This window comes from Callospermophilus lateralis, chromosome 1, assembly GCF_048772815.1.
Source record: "Callospermophilus lateralis isolate mCalLat2 chromosome 1, mCalLat2.hap1, whole genome shotgun sequence".
Taxonomy (NCBI): domain Eukaryota; kingdom Metazoa; phylum Chordata; class Mammalia; order Rodentia; family Sciuridae; genus Callospermophilus; species Callospermophilus lateralis.
Genome location: NC_135305.1, coordinates 87,718,273 through 87,735,355, shown reverse-complemented (window position 1 = coordinate 87,735,355; position 17,083 = coordinate 87,718,273). Strand labels below are relative to the sequence as shown.

General features: G+C 42.5%; 1 protein-coding gene across 1 annotated transcript in view; it reads right to left on the bottom strand.

The window, feature by feature from the left end:
• Nucleotides 1–488: 488 nt before the first annotated feature.
• Nucleotides 489–17,083, bottom strand: part of Itprid1 (ITPR interacting domain containing 1) — an 86,372-nt gene continuing 69,777 nt past the window's right edge. Inside the window, exons 9-14 of the mRNA XM_076853892.2 lie at nt 15,994–16,076; nt 14,195–15,418; nt 7,698–7,825; nt 6,108–6,219; nt 5,545–5,689; nt 489–577 (exon numbers count right to left, since the gene is read on the bottom strand). Of these exons, the coding sequence (XP_076710007.2) occupies nt 489–577; nt 5,545–5,689; nt 6,108–6,219; nt 7,698–7,825; nt 14,195–15,418; nt 15,994–16,076 (1,781 nt within the window). The remainder of the gene's footprint in view (nt 578–5,544; nt 5,690–6,107; nt 6,220–7,697; nt 7,826–14,194; nt 15,419–15,993; nt 16,077–17,083) is intronic.

The following is a 17,083-nucleotide window of genomic DNA, read 5'->3' as shown; positions in this document are numbered from 1 at the left end:
AGTGAGGGAAAAGATAGCAAGTGGCCAAAGTTCTATGATTTGGTTCTTATGTGGTTCTTATGATTTGAAATCATTCTTGATGTGGAGATTTCTTTCTTAGCTGAGAACTAAATTCAGAGAGGAACATCCCATACCGAATCTTCTGGCCTGATAATGTTTGAAAACTAGACTATTAGAGAGGCTGAGCTTGGGTCAGAGAAGAATGCTTTGTTTTAGCTTGTGTTTATATTCTCCAATTTGTAAGAAAGGCAATTTGACATTATTTTAAATAATCTATAATCCCTGCAATTGTAGTTGCTATTTGTTGTTCAAATTAGGCATGCAACCCACTTGAAAACACTCTGAAAGTTTGTCTTCTCCAAGGGAAATAGCTTGTCTTCTTTGACTTCTTCAAAATGGCCTATTTTATTGACTTATATTATATCAAAACACCAACTACTTCCTCAATAAAGAAGCAACAATTATAGCAGACCAGATTCTCATGCCATTCAAAAGTCTTTTGATTTTATTTTTCCACTTGAGAAGAAATATTTCCTTTTAAGGAAATAAAAAGGCTCCATCTCTTTGGACACAAGTTTACATGTAAGGGAATATGTGTAAAATAAACCAAATCTAATGGGCCACTTTTCTGAGGAATATTTTTCTATGGGCTAAAAAAATGTATTTCTTTACTGAAATCTACAAGGTCTACACATATGCTTTGGTTCAGAAGAGCCTTCAGGGTTTCATCTTTGTGTCTCCATTATGCAACCTGGGTCTTTTCTCATGCATAACAAGACCAAGAAAAATGTGTGACTTGCATTCCAAGTGCTGTTTCTTAGAACAACCTCTCTATTCAGAGCTATAGGACTTGAACACTGAAATGTGGAACCCAGATGGAATAAATTAAATCAGGGAAAGACCCTGAAACTTTGAGGTAGAATAAGCCAAATTGTTCCCTGCCGAGTTCTAAACTGAAAACCATTAGATAGTGTCATTTTACTTTTTATTTCTTTTTAATTCAAAGGAAATCATGCCAATCTGAGTAAAAGAGTTCCTGTTATTCACTTTCTGTTAGTATTTATTGAAATTTTCTTCTTTATTTTCATATATGTGGTCTGGGTTTTTCTTGTAGAATCAACTTGAACATGGTTAACATCAAAGAGAAAAAGAGAGTCCAGGACTTTGGGACTTGGTGAGAGAATAGTAAGATATCCCATGCAGGGACAGAAAAGAGACTCTGGCCACTTTTTTTGTGGGAGAGGAGCAGATAATAGCAAACTGAAATTGGGCAGGATGAGAGGTTCAAAAAGATTGTTGTGATAGAAGACGTCTCCTGGAATAAAAGCAGCTCTGAACCTCTTTGAATGAAAGAGAGGCTGTATGTGATTAGATTTCATGCAATATTTTTCAAACTTTTCTAAGCCATAAGTATTTTTTTTTTTTAAAAAATACCTGCTTCAGCCCACTAGGTAGTGCAGACACAAGCAGGGACACTGTGTTTAAGTTGGGCCCATCGGTAAGCTTTATATAAGCCCTTAGGCCCGGCAGAACCATCATGATACGCCATTGGTTTAGCAAACCAGAGTGTGAACTCAACCCCTTACTAGTTGCTGGACCTTAGACAATATAGTCTGTCTGTCTGTCTGTCTGTCTGTCTCTCTCTCTCTCTCTCTCTCTCTCTCTCTCTCTGTGTGTGTGTGTGTGTGTGTAGATGAATTCCTACCTCTCAGGATTATTGTGAAGATAAGTGCTAAGCCAGGCTTAGCTCAATACCTGGCCTATAGGCAGATATTCAATAAATGGCATGCACTCTCCTTACTGTCATTATCTTCCTAATCATTAACAGTAGGGTTTACTGACCCTAATCACATTCCAGCCTTTGTCTAAAGGGTAGTGTGCATTGCTTCTGTTAATTTACACATGATGCCCCCGGGGCTTAGGGAGGTTAAATAGTTTATCCAGAATACATAGTGAGTAGTGGAGTGGAATTTAACTCATTGTGTCCCAGCATTCCATAGAGAGGGTCTTCTACATGGGACTCTGAGCCAAAATAGGTTAAGCCTGAAATCCTGAATTTAACACCAGAGCTCAGTTGCTTCTTATTAATATGTTTTAGGACTCTGTTTACCTTTTGTAGGTCTGTCACTCCATCTCTGAACTCTTTCTTAGTGTACTCTTAGGTTTCTCCAAAGAAACAGAGCCAGGCAAAGGTAAGAGGAGATTTATTATGTGAACCAGGAAAGCCAGTGGTGTCATGCAGTCTGCATCCAAAGGCCTGAGAATGAGAGGTGGGATTTGGAAGCAGCATTGCTAACCAGTTCATGGTGCATGGAAGATGGCAAAGGCTCTGGCCTTTCTACATCTCAGTATCTCTTTGTGATCTTTGCTGGAGAGTTAGAAGAATAAACTAGGAAACACTATGGAATATTTGGAGGTCTTTGGGGATTCCATATGCTAACTGTCACTTGGAAACAATGGGTCTCTTTTACTCCTCCATCATATCTGAAGTCATCTGCCTGATTGTCAGGAATAACCACAAACAAATCTGTTTTTAAAACCCAAACTTAGCTTCTACTATAGCCTAAAATAGGCTTCTTCTGTAGTCAGATCACTGTCCTCACTCCCTCCTGAGACTGTTAATTTATTTCCATCTCCCTCATTCATCAGGCATTTGTTAATATTCTTTGTGTGTAAGGTCTTTGTTCGCAGAGTGCTTTTCAACAGAAGGAAGCTGGCATTTGTTGAGTTCTCGTGCACTCATCATAACAGTCATCATATACTGAGCATTTACTGTGTGACTGGTACTGGATGAATTGCTGCTAAACCTGGTTTACTGCATTTATTCTGTCCAACCACCTGGCGTGGTTTTTCTTATTCTTATTTCACAGAGGAAGAAGTGAGGGAAAAGAGAGCAAGTAGCCAAAGTCCTATGTGGTACAAGAAGCCTGAACTTTCATCCTGATAGTTTCTCTTAAACACAAGGGTAAAGGGTGGTACATGGCCCTTAAGTAGCTTTTGGTTTAGTGGGGAGGATGCATCCTATGCAGATAATGATAACGCAAAGTAATAGGTTATAAGTGTCTTAATAAAGGTGAAAAGTGATAAAGGAGTTCCAAAACATAGGGATCCCTTCAACCAGAGATCATCAAAGAAATCCTGTACTATGGGTGAGGTCTAGCCCAAGACTTACAGGAGAGATGTAGTCTTCCCTTTATCTGCAATGGATTGGTTCTGGGTTCTTCAAGGATACCAAAATCCATAGAGGCTCAAATCCCTTATATAAATTGGTATAGTATTTGCACAGAACCTACATATCCTTCCACATACTTAAAATCATCTCTAGATTACTTATGATACCTAGTATAATGTAAATGCTAGGTAAACAATTGTTATGCTATTTAGAGAATATTGATGAGAAAAAGTCTCTACATTGAGACAGATGCATTTTTTAAAAAAAATATTGTTGAGCTATGGATGCAGAGCCTGTGGATATGGAGAGCAGACTATAGTTTGTATAGATTATCAAAGAAAGGGAACAGGCATGTATGGGGTGGTTTAGTTGAATAGCATTTAAGATTCATATGAAGGCTGAGTAGGACCTGAGACTGTAAAGCTATGGTGATCAGGTTAGGGAGGGCCCAGAGCCAGGTATTTCTCTTCAGTCAGCAGGTGTTATGGGGAAGAAGCAGGCAGAGATCACAGGCAAGCTCAAAGTGTCCTGGAAAATGGAGGCCTAAAGTCTAATCCAGGTGAAGATTTTAAGAAATTCAGAAAGAAAAGCCATTTGGTAGGTACAATTGGTAGCCAATTGTGACTAAAAATAGAGCCAGGATACAGGGACCAAAAGAGGGACGTGGCATAGGGAGGTGATGCAATGGGAGACAAGAGCAGAGGCTTGCTGCTTCTGGGGCAAAGACACATTTTGGTGGAATATTGCGTGGGAGGGGATGGTACGATCCTGTGATTCTCTTCATTTCTCTGGGATATCCTAAAAGTACTTCCTGGTACTCACCTTAATCAAGGAAATATGGCCCAAGGGGAGTCTGAGGGGGACCAACCAGGCAGAGGCCAGTGTGGTTCAGGGAGAAAGAAGCTAGGGTTACATAGAAGGCCACTGCCTTGTGCTGTCACCAGGTTCTGAAGGGACTTCTGGAGACCACATTGTGGTGGGAAACTCAGCAATGACATGGTGACAGATTCTGAGGTAACAGGGAGAAAGACACGAGGAGATAAGGCAAAATGGTGGCTTAGAGTCTGTGAGGCAGGGAAATAGAAGATGCTGGACTGGGATTCTGGAGACAGGTGGGAACTGGGGGCACGGAGGACTGCAGAGGGGATGTGTCTATGGAGGGAAGCGGTATAAAGGGAAAAGGAGAATTAAGGAGAAGATGGGAGCTTCCACATTCTGAGGAAGTACAGTCAGTGGAGGAAACAAGGGGGTCCTCCCCAGGGAAGTTGGGAATAAAAAGTCAAAGAGTTTCCAAAATGCAAGGAGGATGAGGAGTGGAAGCAGGTGGTGAGGCTGGTTCTGGCGATGGCCAGTTTCAAAACAGTGTCCTAGTTCCTTTGCTAGCGGGTGACCTCTGCCTGTCCATTCTCTTCTACAAATTATAAACTTCCCCCAGGGCATTATTCTTCCATGACATGTTCCCTGCCCATTCTATTCTCCATGTGTTCCCATTCCATAGAGAGTCAGTGTCTCCGGAACGAGTTAACGTCAATCACTTCTCACCCCACGTCACCCTCTGCAACATTACACACAGGCTTCTCCACCATATTGTCAGTACTGAAATTAGCTCACTGAGTTGTTTGTTGTTGTTTGCAATCTTCACCTGACTCATGCAGTGTAGTCATTCTGTCTTGCTCCTGGCTGCCTCTTGCACAAAGGGTCCCTGGCACACTGTAGGTACTTCATCTGCACTCCCATTGGCTGACTGACTCAGGCCCTTTGGATGCCCTGGCGCCACTGCATTCTGGATTCTCTTTCCCTCACCTTTGTCACTTCCCCAACCAGGCCTTTGAACACCTAATCTGAATCAGACTCTCCAATGTGTCCTCTTTCTTAAAATCTGGTAATTTTCTTCAAAGCACTTACCCAGCTTTTAATGACGAATGCATGTGTGTGTTTATATTCTCTCTCCCCCATCAGGCAGTAAGGTCTAGTAGGGCAAAGACTGTACACCACTTGGTTACCACTGTATAGCCTGGGTCAGATACATAGTAGGTGATTAATTATTCCATAGCCAATGAGTACGAAGTATTCCAAATTGCTTTGAGTTTAATCATAGAGCAGAGTATGAAAACAAACAAAAAAAGATATAGGGGATGAAGGGTTGGGAGACAATTCTGGAGAGGAAATTTAGATCTCCTTGCTACAGCTGTTGTGAGCTCTTACATTATACATTAAATCTACTTGGAACTAGAGGAAGTTATTTGTATCTTTTTCTCCCTCAGAACAACTTGATTGAGGGGCTGGACCAGACTCCTCTGGAGCTGGTGATGGGGGAGACATCTCGATTCTGGTCTCCTTGGCCGTTAAATCAAGGGCAGCCAACTGGACCACACCTGAGCAGGGAGGCTGCTGGCCACCGACCATGGCTGTGTGGGTGTTAGCACTTGAAGTCTGGCTACTGTTTTCTTCTGCCCAGGTATGCTGCTGCAGGTGTGTATAGTGTTCAGGAGGCTCCGCCGTGAGAAACTCCAGCTGCTGAAGGGAAACAAGAATAAAAAGAGTGGACAATGTATAGTATTTGTACCTAATAGCTCACTCACTTGGGAGAGAGGCATTTATGAGGTCTAAATTCTCTAGAATGGGCTCTTTGAGCCAGCAGCACATTATGGTAGTACTTAGTTTCGATTGGCTCAAGAGTAAGTTGCACCATACCCGTGATTCTTGTTCTTAATTGGAAAATGGGTGATAGCACTTCACTCTTATTTATGGGGCAGGGGGGATGGTGGAGATGGCAATTAGGGGAACTGAGTTCCCAAGGTACTTTATTCCTGAAATGAAGGTGTGGGCACATGATCCTGGAATCTGAAATGGTGGCAAAATCTGGTTCTCAATGAATGCCCTTCTCCTCTGGCAGGTTGGACACAGTCACACTCTGCCTCCCATTGCTCCATACCAATAGAAGTCCTTCTCTGATTTGCTGAGCCCGGTCTCCTAACTGAAACTCCAGCTCTTCCACTTGCTGCCTCAGGGCCTCACGCAAAGTTTGAAGTTGTTCAGCCTCTTCCCTGCAGATAAATAACAGAAAACAACCAAATTTAATAATCACCTCTAAGGGCAGTCTTACATTGTCCCTCTCAAAATGTTGGTCCTGTCTTGGAAATTTCTTTTTTTTGGCAGGGTATAGGGGATTGAACTCAAGGGTATCTGACCACTGAGCCATACCCCCAGCCCTATTTTTTTTTTTTTTTTATTTAGAGACAGGGTCTCACTGAGTTGCTTAGCACTTTGCTTTTGCTGAGGCTGTCTTTGAACTTGGGATCCTCCTATCTCAGCCTCCTGAGCAGAGATTACAGATTATAGGCATGTGCTGCCATGCCTGGCCTGTCTTTGAAATTTCTGAAAAGAGAATGTCACCTTCTCTATTTGATTCAGTTACAGAAACAGATATATTCTTCAGGAAGGTTGCTTTTTTCTGGGGGATTAAGAGGGTAGGGGTGCTGAGGATTAAACCCAGGGCCTTATGCATGCTAGGCACGTGCTCTTCCACTGAGCTTTATTCCCATCCTTTTTTTTCTTTAAAACAACTCCATGATAGTATAATTTACCTATCATAAAGTTTACTGTTTTAAAGTTTACCTGATTTGTAGTAAATTTAACAAGGTGAGCAACTATCACCACCATCCAGTTCATGTACCATCTCCCCAAAAAGAACCCTCATGGCCCTGTACAGTTAAATCCTACCCCTATCCTATTGTTCAGGCAATGAACAATGCCTCCGCTTTGGGGACATATTTTTAAGAAAATGTTTTATTAGTACATTATAGTCATATATCATGGTAAGGTTCATTTTGATATAAAATCATTTTTTAAAAATTCTTTTATTAAAAAGTATTTTTTAAGTTGTTGATGGACCTTTATTTTATGTATTTATATGTGGTGCTGAGAATCGAACCCAGTACCTCACACATGCTAGGCAAGTGCGATACCACTGAGCCACAACCCCAGCCCAATATAAAATCATTTTGATATAAAATAATTTGTTCCATTTCAGTTCCCCAGTAGTTCACCTTTCCTCCCTCCCTTCCTCCCTCTCTTCCTCCCTCTCCATCCCCCCTTAGAGCCTCTGACTGGCCTCTACTGATCTTTCTATTTTTGAGAGATTTGGGACACATTTTTAATCCATGTGAAAATAATGTAGATTTTCAAAACTCTAATAACCCCCAACATTTGCATTTGCATGAACCCTATTCACATCCCCTGAAGATTTCCTGCAGGTAATCCCCCTCCTCCCAGCCCACTGCCTTTCTTCTGACCTTCTCATATCGCTCTGGCCTTAAAGAGTAAATGTTCCCATCCAGCAAATGACTCTCACAGGCTCCCACTGAGAAAGCAAAAACAAGACCATGAAAGTTAAGGAAAACCTGGCCCGTTTCTCATTAGCCCTGCTCCAGGGTGCTCACCAGTCCTGTCCTGCCCTGATTACCTTCTCTTGCTCCAGGTGTGTGGTCTGGTACTTACTTTTATGACTCCCTCAGATAATTACCTTTCCTCCTCCGACATGTCCCTGGAAAACAGTGCCTGCTGTCCTGTGAGGTGCTGCTCAAGTTCCTCTAAATGCTCCCGGAAACTCTGGCATACAGTCTTCATGGCTTCCATCTCGAGGACTGTGCACTGAGAACCATTAGAAAGAGCTGAGAAAGGTGTCCTTTCTGATGCACTGGAAAAGCTCACCCAGAGAAGGGAATGGGTCTCCTTCCCACAGGGGATCAAAGTTCTCCTGTTAATATACGAGGAAGAGAATAGGGAGACCCAGCCTTGGGCCTCAGGAAGTAACTAGTGCCCATAGTTAGCTGAAACAGGAAGGCAGAGGTTCTTGGGCAGCCCTTGAGTGGCTATCATTCCGTCTCAAAGAGACTGGGTGATGTGGGGCTGCAAAGACATGGACAGAAGGGGGTGGGGCAGGCCAGCCAGAGGGCTTGTGTTTGGAAAAGTCGAGTCTCTCATTTAATTTTGTTTAACTTTGGTGCTGAGTACCAAGAACACTGGACACATCTGCTCAGATGGTGTGTGCTTGATTAAAGAAGATCTACTTAGAATATATTTTTAATGAGTCATAGCCCTGCTTAGCCACCATCCCTGGAGGTTGAGATCTGCAGCATCAGCTCCACCCAGCTAACAAGCTCACCCAGAGTAAGACAGGCAAAGGTTGGGCATCCTATCCTTTCTGAGAGTTGGAATCTGGAATTGAGATCTTGCTTTTCATTACTTCTGATGTGAATCATCCTTCAAATTTTACATCCTCTCTAGAACTGTGTCTTTGCCTTGGTTTCCTAATTTAAACATATTCCTGCAGCATCTAAAATCGCAGAATTCTCTCCACCTAACAACTCTGATCTGTGTTAAGATACTTAATCAAACTCTAGCATGGCTTCTAGTATAACAAGACTCTGTCACTAGAATGCTTAGCTCAGCCCCTAATTAAAATGCCTGTCTGAATAAAGCTCAGGGCTGCCAGGAAAATTATAGTTTGCTTTAGCCAAAACCTGGCATAGACCCCTGACCTACCTTTCTTACATCATTTACTAAAAGGGATTTAAAATTGTGAATGTATATCTCTTACAACTCAGAATTGTCTTTATCAAGGACCCAAGAACCATTCCCTTGAAACATTCTCATCTAGAAGGCTATTGCCCAGGCTCTGTGGGAGGGTAGAATCCTAGTTGCAGTACTTGTCAGCCGGCTGAACAGCATTTACACTCACCAACCTTTTGTAAGTTTTCTCATCTCTGACTCTATTAAGCTCCTGCTCTTCCCTTTCTCTTACTTTCTTTAAAATGTCTAAATGATCTGGGTGCAAATCAGAATGGAGTTCAGTTCTTTCCCCTATCACCAGCAGTTGAACAAAATCTCTTCACTGCTCTGACTTCTGTCTGCTGTGTATCTTTGACACACCCAAGCTCTGTCCATTTGTGGGACACTCTGATGATATGCTGAGTTTTTACCCAGCTGTCTCCCTCAGTTTGCAATCTGTTTGGATCATGCTTTGAATAAACCCAGGATCCAGGACCCAGGACCCCAGGATCATTACCTACCCAACTCTGGATGAGGTTAATGCTTATTGGACCCTAAAGTTATCTCTACCAGGTTCCCCAGACCACATCAGTTGCTTAGCTGCCTGCTCACTTTTTCCCTTCTCATTGATATAATTCTACTTAGGGGCAGCAATGTGTCTAGCTGAAGAACTACATTTCCTGGTGTCCCTTGCAGATAGGACAGCCAAATGGGATGGAAGCAGAGAGCCTGAGGTGGGGCCTTTGAGACACTCTTTAGAGGTATCTGACATGGCTAGCAGGCCCACTTAACATTTTCTTCTCACCCCTCCACAGAGACAAACCTTATACCTAGGCTAATTCCTCCAGTCCTTTTTCTAGGAAGTTCCATATTTCTTACCCTTCTCCTCAAAACCACAGGGCCAAGATCCTGGCAGTCCTATTGTTGTTCTTTTCAGAATTGTCATAATGGTAATACTTTCTTTTTGCTTTGAGAGTTAAGTTTTGAGTTTATCCTCTAAGTTTTATAATTTTTAATGCACTATTTAACTGCCTCAGTCTGAGTTTATTGTGAACCAGCAATAAGGAGACTCTGAAGCATTATTGATGTTGGCAAGAGTGCTTAGAAAATGATCATATTATGGCCTTTAAAGCCAAAAAAGATCCTGGAGACCATGAGGGCTTCTTTCACAGACACATGTTCTGAAAAAAATGGTTGATAACTTTGTGGTAAAAAAAAAAAAAAAATGGCAGCCAGATTTCAAACCCAAGCCTCCAGATTCATCTCTTTTCTTCTCAGTACCTGACTGGGTCACAACAGGGCCTATGGAGTAGCTAGACAGGTGGAGAAATTATCTGTCCCTCAGGAGCGAGTTGATCAAGTAGTTCAAATGTACTCCTATACAATATCCAAGACTGGCCAGGGGTTCAAATTCACTTCAAAATTCTGGGGACAGTGAGATTAGGCCCTTCAAAAGACATTGCCCAAGTTGGCTGGACATCATAAACACTGGGTTTTATGCTCCATCTAGATCTTTCAGGGTGACCCTTCATGATTGGATGGTGTGGGGTTGGATTTGGAAATAACCAATGGAATGTTACATTCCCCTCAGTGATGTGGAAGATTCTGAAAGGCTGCCATCTTCTGGTCATTTGGAAACACAAAGAAAATACATTTTAGCCCTAGAACAGATAAGGAAACAGTTTGCAAGGAAGGGAACTTTATGCAAGGAAGGATGTATTTTGTATTCCTCTTGGGGGGGTGTCCGGTACCGGGATTGAACTCAGGAGCACTTAATGACTGAGCCACATCCCCAGCCCTATTTTGTATTTTATTGAGAGACAGGGTCTCACTGAGTAGCTTTGTGCCTTGCTGTTGCTGAGACTGGCTTTGAACTCATGATCCTCCTGCCTCAGCCTCCTGAGCTGCTGGGATTACAGGCCTGAGCCACCACACTTGGCTTTTTTTTTTTTTTTTTTTTTCCAATTTAAGGACTAAGTTAAACCCTAATCAAATACAAGTTCTGCTCTACTGACCCAAACCCATTAAAACAAACTTCAGTTGTAAAAGAAAGGGTACCAAGTTCAAAGGGTACCATTGAACTTTCACTTTTGACTTGCTCATATTACTTTTTAAATTTTGTATAATTTTGGTTTTCTTTAAAATTAAATCATAAACACAATAGAAGAATTTTCTAATATTCAGATCTTATTCTAGAAAGATTTTCATTTTTAAATTAATAAATAATTCTTGAGAAGTCATCTATATAGGTTTATATATGTAAATTTGATATCAACAAATCAATTTTTAAGTCAACAAATTATTGTAAAGAATCAATTCACTTCTAAGAATTTATTCATATCAACAAACCTTTATCTTAGATATCCCAGAAGACCACAAAAATGGCCATGTGTTTCTCTGCAGTGAAACCACTGGATAAGCTGGAGGTGTTTCTCTATGTCATATGTTTTACCTAAAATTGCTTAGTTTTAACATCTGTTTGGAATTCCTATTATGTAAAAGGTGATATCCATGCCTGCCTATAATCTTCATTTGCGCATTTTCTAGTTAATTTTCTCCTAAATATCTTTCCTAATCCTTGCCAACACATAGCATTTAACTTAAAGTCATTTTTCTCTGGAATATTTTTCAGGCCTTATAAACCCAGGTTCACCACCCAGGCTCACTCTCAAGGTGGCAGATGTTGCTGCATTGCGCACCCTTTTCCTCTTTGTTCTTTAAGTTTCTTTGTGTGGCCTCTGGGCTCACCGAGGAATACAATCCCTTATTTTTACTTGTTCTCCTGTGTGTGTGTGTGTGTGTGTGTGTGTGTGTGTGTGTGTGTGTGTAGGCATGTATGTATGTCTGCTTACAAGCACAAATACACATGTGCCTAGTTACGTGTGTTTTGATTGTTTCCTTTGAATGTATGTTTCTGGTTCCTTGGATCTAAATAAAGAGAAACATTAATATTTAGTAAAACTCTATATATTCATTTCAGTAGGTATATAATACCAAATTAATTTGGTAAAAGTACTTTTTTTTTTTATAATTGCAAGCTCTAGAAGGGGAGAAGGCTAAGGCAATATGGGACAAGATATCTTAAACCTTGTACTGGTGGCACGCACACTCTATCCAACTCCTGCTTGTTTAAAACCTACATAGCCATCTGAGGGTGTACACTGTGCATTATGGGCCACAAATCCTCTCTATTTTCAGCAGAAGTGCTGATATGTCATAGCATCAACCCTGTAGGAGCATCTATTTCTAGATGACAAGTTGTTCCACACAGATGGGAATATGCAGGCCCAAGGCCTAAAGTAGGAAGAATGGGAAGACCTCTGGTCTAGACTCAGGGTCACCCCTAGACCTAGGTTAGTCTCCTGTCTAAACAGCATCCTTGCCTAGTACCTGGCTCTGGGTTCCTGAGCCTAAGTTTCTCTAGGGCTGTGTTGGTCTGTATTCTGCCTTCCAAAAGCTTAGTCCTTCTACCTGCTTATATGCTCCCTAGGGCCAGATGCCCACTTTCTCTCTCAGTCCTCAGAATCATGCTCCTACAAAGTTCTGAGGACACCTCCAATACCTCCAAGCCTTCAATAGCAATGGTCTGACCAGGCTGTGCTACTTGATCTGCTGTGCTCCTGGATGCCAGGGCTTGCCTGAGGAAGTAGGTATCCTTCTAGAACTTGTGTCAGGCCCACTCATCAGCTGCTCTAGGCTCTGGGGCTTCTGTGTTCATTGACTCAACCATGTCAAATAATCTCCTGCAGCCGGACACTTTTGTTTGTGCCATGGGAGACTGGGTTACCTTTTTTTACCCCTTTGTTCAATTGTGGTCGCATCACTGAATGAGGGATAGTCTAACTGAGTATCTATACTAATCTGTTGTCACAGATACCTGACTTTAATATCAAGTGATAAATTAAGTGATAGTGCTTCTCAGTTGATACATGTTTGGAATCTCTCTTCTCAACACAATCAATAAATGATTTGTATTGTTTTCAAGGGTGGATGTGAACAGACGAGGTACTATCTTATTGCTTGAATAAAGCTTTCTCTTACAAGAAGATAACCTTCATTCATGTATCATTTAAAAATATTCCAAATGCCTGATAGTTTTGAAATATTAAATAATATATGACAAATTATTTCAACTTTCATGTAATTATTATCTTTATCATTACATTGATAGCTATTTCTATTTGTTGAGAGATCATGTAGAAATATGCTTTATCTTCCAAATAATCACTTTCTAATGTTAACATTACTTATATATATATTTAGATATTTTAGAATTGGACACACCTTTGCTTGGAATGGATGTCCAAAACTTTCATGTCTTCCAAATTTGAATTTGTATTTATCACTTTGTAGTTTGGAAGTGCTGGAAGAATTATATAACCTCTCTCAGTTCTAGTTCCTGGTCTATAAAAGAGAGAGGACATGGAATATATTAGGAATCCAATAAATATTTATGGTATGTATGAATCCAAGGTCAAAGGACGGTAAAGTCATTAAAATGGTTAGCATAGGTACTCAACAAATATTTATGGAACTGAAGAATTGGAAGGTAACCTAGCAGACACAAATACTAGGTGCTCAGTAAATCACATTTCCTATTCATTTTCTTTGAATAGCTGCAATCCTCGTGTCTGTGTCCCTCTTTTAAATCTCTCTGTATGCAATTTCATGTGTGAGAGTCTTGATTTTTTTGAATCTATGGTGGGCCTAGATTATTTCTTACCTTGAGGAGTGTGGAAAAGAAGGCACTGGAAGGACTCATTAAATACCTGTTGACTAATCAAAGGCCCCAAAAGGTTGATCAGTTTCTAATACCCCCAGTATCTGCTTTGAAACAAGCCTAGAAAGGGTGGACCAAAGTCCTTCCACCTGACATGAGTTCTAGATTCAAGAGCTGAGCAGAAGTAAAACAGTATTAATAACTGAAGATGAGAGGAACACCCAACTAATATTACCTAGAGCTTCTCTGTACCAGACTGCTGAGTACTTTACAAGCTTATTCAATAATAAGACAACCCAGGTCTACAGGCTGCATCATCTCCTGATTTGATAGGGTGGACCCAGAGAAATTAAATGGCTTGTGCAAGATTATTCAGCTAAGAAAACGTAAGACCCAGAACTTCTCAGCTCGACTGAACTGGAGATGAGGCGAGTGCATGAATGCTGACAATCTTGGGGATATGAATTTACTGTTTTATGCCTTAGTTTTTCCTTCTGTAAAATGAAGACTAATCATGAAATCTGCCTTCCTTGCTTCAAAAGGTGAGTGATTAGAAGCGCGAAATATGAAGAGATTTGGGAGACTATGCCCTCAATGATAAAGTACTCTACAAATGGTTCCCGTGATTTAAGTCAGGAGGGCCATCCCCAAGATCTCACATTCAGGAAGGAAGCCTTGATTTTATCCCTGAGGCATGAGTGGTGCCTTTGGTGCACTTGCCTTCTCGTCTTTGCAGGGGAAACACTTACAGAACAAAGCTCCCTCATGGTGGCGTCCTGGAGGGCTTTCAAGGTCCTCGTGAACTGGGCTTCTGGGTGATCTGCACGTGAGCCCAGGCCGTGCCTACAGACGGGAGTTGCAGGGCCGGGGCTTGGCCTTTCTGCACAGCAGTGGGGATGGTGATGACAGCAGACACAGCAGAGGGTGGGTGTAGCGTGGCAGGTGCCCACTGGGTAAAGACTAGGGAAACCTGCGTCCAGAGAGACCGATTTGGTGAGGGGCGGGGACCTCTGAGCGAAGGCCTTGTCACTTGGGGCTGAACAGCAATGCCAGGGCTGGGATTCATAGGTGTAAGTCTGAACAGAAACATCAGCGACCCGTCTCGCTTCTGTCCCTGGTCTTGGTCCTGTGGTAGTCAGAGGGTCACACAGAGTGCATTCTAAATCTGTGCCTCCACAGTCCGTCCCCAAGGCCATGGCACTGTGAGCAGCTGACGCCAGATCAGAGGACATCTGGGCCGACCCAGCCTGGGAGCGGCCAGCGTTTGGGTCAGTGGGAACATCTCCAGGCAGTTTATGGAGGTGGGAAACAGACCTGTCAGATGTTTGGCCAAGGTCAACGGGACAGGATGTGACTTCTCTGTGCTTAGGAAGTTGCTGTGGTGGCCACTCTTGTACTAGTGAGGTGTGGCTGGTGTAGGGACAGAACTTGCTGCCCTCTTCTGCTCCTAGGGCCTCCAAGTCCACATGAGGGAAACTGTCTTCAGGAAGACTTTGAGACTCACAGTGGTGGCCTTGTGCGAGCACTTCCTCTGTTCCCTCAGGCCCCAGAGTCCTGTCCTTCTCTTCTGTGATGTGGGCCAATCCTAGAGGGCCACAATATGGGGAGGTGACCGTGGCTCCAGCGCCTCCGTATTCAGCACGGGACACTGGTGGGGACCGCCACCGATGGCCGACTTCCCTTGGGTGTTCTTTCCCAGTGGCGGTCTTGGCCAGGGTTGCGCATGGGATCAACAGCTCTGGTGGCCCTTCTGTGGCCTCAAGCGGAGGCTCTTCCTCCACCACAGACGCTGAAGCCTTTTCTTCCAACGTGCTCCAGTCTTGGCTGGAAAAAGATGTGCTCACCATGCTCTGGGAACCAGACCTCTCTGACTCCTGCTGACAGTCCTGGGATGACACTAAGCTGTGGCTCTGATCCCCTGGCTTTCTGCCTCCGTTCTCAGCAGGACTCTGGCTGCTTGGGAAGGAAGACATCTGTAGGAGCAACCGGGACAAAGGGAAAGGTGTCAGGAGGTGGGGAAGGCAACAGGGGTAAGGTTGTAAGCGTCATCATGGTTGACTCCGAAGTTAGGAGACAAAAGTTACAGGCTCAAGCTCTACACCAGTGAGTGCTTCATTTGGCAACAGCCTATGAGGCTCCACTTTCTTGACTAAAAAAATTAAAAGGATGGGGCTGGGGTTGTGGCTCAGTGGTAGAGCGCTTGCCTAGCATGCGGGAGGCACTGTGTTCGATCCTCAGCACCACATAAAAAGGAAGAAAGAAAGAAGGAAAGAAAGGAAGAAATAAATGGAAAAAAAAAGAAGGAATGGTATTGTGTCCATCTACAACTAAAGAAATATATATTAAAAAAATGAAAAGGAAATGTGGAATGTTCTGGAACCTCGTCTACTGTGACTCCATCATGCTCTGCCCCTTGACTGCACATGGCATGTGCCTCCAAACCCTTCTGAATCTGGCAGCCACCTTAAACTTATCTTTCCTTCTAAGTTAGCCACGAGTGAGGTTAGGGTGGACCATGTGGGGTGAGCAATAAGGGCCCTCTTCCTACCTGGAAGGGCGGGGCTTCCGGTGGCTCTTCCAGAAACCCACTGCTGTCAGACTGACAGCTGTTTGTTCTGTCCACCCTGGTGCCTGTGAGAAGAAAGAGGCCTTGAGTTCAGTAAAATAGAAACCTGCTGCCAATAGGACCCCCTAGGTGCCCGGCATGTCAGAGAGCCTCCACAAATGTCAAGCACATAGGAATAAAGGAATTCCATTACTTTCTCTCTTACTTGCTAAAGAGTTCATGTAAATCTGCATTTCTAGTTTCCTATTAAGAAGAGGAAAGCATGTACTAAAGGAAGGGAACTAACTTCTCTCAAAACTAAATTACAGCCAGGCACGGTCATGGATGCATGTTATCCCAGCAGCTCGGGAGGCTGAGGCAGGAGAGTTGCGAGTTCAAAGCTAACCTCAATAACAAGGTGCTAAGAACTCAGTGAGACCCTGTCTCTAAATAAAATACAAAATAGGGTTGGGGATGTGGCTCAGTGGTTGAGTGTCCCTGAGTTCAGTCCCTGGCACCCCCCACCCCAAACAAACAAACAAAAAACTAAATACCAATATGGTTGTGAGCAGATTCTTTACTAAGGGGAAGAAAATTCAGAAGGAGACCTTACATGCCTTAAATTCTACATTAATAAAACAGTAAAAAACTAAAATTTGTATGTGTGTGTATATTTACATATTCTTTTTCCTTTTACTAAATTGTTACTAAATTTTAGATAAGAATCTTTTCCTAAGCCAGGTGTGGTGGCACAAGCCTGTAATCCCAGTGGCACAGGAGGCTGAGGCAGGAGAATCGCAAATTCAAAGACAGCCTCAGCAACTTAGTGAGGTCCTAAAGCAACTCAGTGAGACCATTCTTGAAATAAAATATAAAAAAGGGCTGGGAATGTGGCTTAGTGGTTAAGTGACTCTGGGTTCAATCCTGGTACACACACACACACACACACACACACACACAAAAGATAATTGAATAAACAAAAATAATAGCAATGTGTATGGGGATTATAACAAAGACCTAGAAAAGTAAAAAGTCTGCAAAAATAATTATTATTTATTATTATTATAAAACTGAATTGTGTGCATGGTAATAG